The sequence below is a fragment of the Nematolebias whitei genome, chromosome 14, assembly GCF_014905685.2.
Source record: "Nematolebias whitei isolate Nwh7 chromosome 14, NemWhi1, whole genome shotgun sequence".
Classification (NCBI taxonomy): domain Eukaryota; kingdom Metazoa; phylum Chordata; class Actinopteri; order Cyprinodontiformes; family Rivulidae; genus Nematolebias; species Nematolebias whitei.
In genome coordinates, this window is record NC_056511.1 from 24115597 (window position 1) to 24118753 (window position 3157).

A 3157-nucleotide genomic window follows, 5' to 3' on the forward strand; every position below is an offset into this window, starting at 1 on the left:
AAGAGGCTCTCTATATCCCCACATTCCCACAGAACATCTTTTCAGTGGGAGCTGCCACCACAAGAGGGGCTACGATCATCTTTAAGAAAGGAAGAAATGTTCTCCAACACAGAGACGGTACAAAGTTCTATAACCATGAGCACAACAGACTGTACTACCTTGAAACTGTAAGTAAGTCTGACAAGTGTAATAGTTGTTTTGATGCACAAACATGGCATGAAATTTTGGGACATTGCGATTATAGTGACGTTTTGAAGTTAGAAAATGTAGTAGATGGTATGAAAATCAAGGGTAAAACAGACACAAAGTTTAAACTGTGAGGTGTGCATTCAGGGAAAGTTTGTCCAAACTAAAAATGGAAACCCTGACAGAAGAGCTAAAGGACCACTAGAGTTGGTTCATACAGATTTAGCAGGACCAATACACCCAGTATCAATAGATGGCCATAAATATGCATTAGTGTTTACCGATTTTTCCCGTGCAATATTTGTACATTTTCTTAAAAACAAAAGTGATACAACGAAGGCAACTTAGGTATTCTTAGGAGATACAGCCCCATACGGGAAGATAAAATGTATCCGATCTGACAATGGTACTGAGTTTACAGCAAAGAGTTACCAAGCATTGTTAAGTAAAAATAGAATTAGACATGAAACCTCAGCTCCATATTCCCCACATCAGAACGGGACAGCAGAACGCAGCTGGAGAACACTTTTTGATATGGGAAGATGGATGATTATTGAGAGTTCAATTCCAAAGGAGCTATGGACGTATGCAATTAGAACTGCAGCTATTGTGAGAAATGGATGTTTTAACAACAGGACAGGACAGACACCTTATTTCTTGCTGACCGGGCAAAAGCCTAATTTATCCAGAATGAGAAAGTTTGGAAGTGAATGTTATGCTTATAAGCAAAACAAAGGGAAGCTGGATTCGAGGTGTACACAAGGGATTTTTATAGGATATGATAAAAGCAGTCCAGCATGTTGTATTTACTTTCCAGATAGAGCTAAAGTTCAAAAGTTTAGATTGGTTAAATTTGTGACCAAAAGTAATGAAGGGAGATCAACACAGACAGATATAACATATGATGATGATGATGATGATGATGATGATGATGACATACAGGTGAGGAGGAGAGCAAAGATGGGCAGAAATGGTTCAGAAGTAAATGAGCTAGAATCAGAAACTGACAGACAACCGGAAGAGAACAGTCAGACGCCACCTAGTGAAGAATCTGAAAACTCCAAGAGATATCCTCCTAGAACAAGAAAGAAACCAGAATATTTAAACGATTATGTGTCAGGAGATGATATAGATGATCAAGCTTTAACCAACATAGACTACTGTTACAGACTGATGTGTAACTTACCTGAAACGTTCAGGGAAGCGATAAAGTCACCTAACTCCAAAGAGTGGAAGGAAGCAATGGATGAAGAAATACAGTCTTTAAAAGAGAACAACACTTTTACCCTAACAAGCTTACCTGAGGGAAAGAAAGCAGTGGGGGGTAGATGGGTGTATGTAAAGAAAAACAATGGTGATGGCTCAGAAAAATATAAAGCACGGTATGTAGCTAAAGGTTATAGCCAACGTTGCGGAGTAGACTATGAGGAAACTTTTTCTCCAACTGCTAACCTGGCCAGTGTAAGAATGTTAATGCAGTGTGCAATACAGGAGAACCTGATCTTACATCAGATGGACGTAAAAACTGCATACCTGCATGCACCAATAGATTTTGAAGTTTACATTGAACAGCCAGAAGGATATGAGGTAAAAGGCAAACCCAAAGAAAAACTAGTTTTTAAGCTGGAAAAGTCACTTTATGGGCTTAACACTAGAACTCCCAAACCTTTGTCATTTGGCAGTTATACCTTTAAATCCCAAGGAACTGCCATTTGGCAGGTTTGAACTTGACTTTAGAAAGAATTCAAATTGAAATTCATTCAAATTCAGCCTGCATGCCTCCATTGTTATGTAAATGAGGCCATTACATTTGCAAGAAGTAACTCTAAAGACACTCTACTCAGCAACAAGTTGGTCTCCAAAGGAACTTCAATGTAACTCCTGTAATTATTATGGTTTGAAGAACCCCCCACAAAAAAATCAAAAAATCAACGTTACCAGAAATTTAGATTCAAAATTCAAAGCTTTATTGTTATATGCACATTAAAGACACATGTTACCCTGTTTCCATGTACAAAGAAATTCTTACTTTGCTTCTCACAGCGGATGTCCAAAATATTTTATATAAATCTAAGTACACAAGTAATAAAATATAAAATAAAATAGGCATGCAACAATATGATAACAAAAGCCATAATTTTGCTGATGGAGGGCACTCCCAGTGTTGCAGACCATATGTCATGCACCGCTGGAAGGCGAACAATCCCTCGCAGGATGAGGATTGCAACGAATGTCATTAGTTCAGGGAGGGCTATGAACCAGTTTTCATGCTGTGACTGGCATGCATGCTGGACAGTCCACTCCTGTATGGCCCGAAGCATTTCCAGAGAGATGAAACAGAGGAAACTCTAAGCAAACTTGGTAAAGAAACTGAAAGTTAAACTGGGTTTCTTTTTCAGAAACAGATCCTGTCTAACCTGAATGCTAGAAAACGCCTTGTATCTGTGACTTTCCTTCCCTCAATTGATTATGGTGACAATATTTACATGAACGTTCCTACAAGAACCCTGCAGATGTTGGATGCTGTCTATCATGGTGCACTAAGATTCATAACTGGCTGTGATTATCGTACCCACCACTGCACCCTGTATTCACTGGTTAACTGGACATCATTAACTTTACGCAGACTCTCTCACTGGTACATTTTCATCTTTAAATCACTTCTTGGTCTGCTGCCTTCATACATCTCCTCCTACATGTCTCTGCGTGAGTGCAGCTACAGTGTGCGCTCTCAGGACATTATTACCTGCAGTGTTCCCTCAATGAGGACTGAACTAGGCAAAAGGGCCTTCTCCTATTCCGCTCCTGTTTCCTGGAATATCTTAAAAAAAGATTTGAAGCTCTCGACCTTGACCTCTCTAAGTGGCTTTAAGAATCTGTTGGACTCCTGGCAGGGACCAATGCAGACATGTTCCTGTTTTTAGTTTTCTACATTCGCCTTAGAATCTAGCTTTTTTTTTTTGTTTTTTTT

The 3157-nt window shown here is 39.2% G+C and overlaps 1 protein-coding gene across 1 annotated transcript in view; it reads right to left on the reverse strand.

The window, feature by feature from the left end:
• Positions 1-625, reverse strand: part of LOC119420251 (palmitoyltransferase ZDHHC20-A-like) — an 85433-nt gene extending 84808 nt beyond the window's left edge. The window contains exon 1 of the mRNA XM_037687640.1: positions 619-625. Within this exon, the coding sequence (XP_037543568.1) occupies positions 619-625 (7 nt within the window). The remainder of the gene's footprint in view (positions 1-618) is intronic.
• Between the last annotated feature and the right edge of the window lie 2532 nt (positions 626-3157).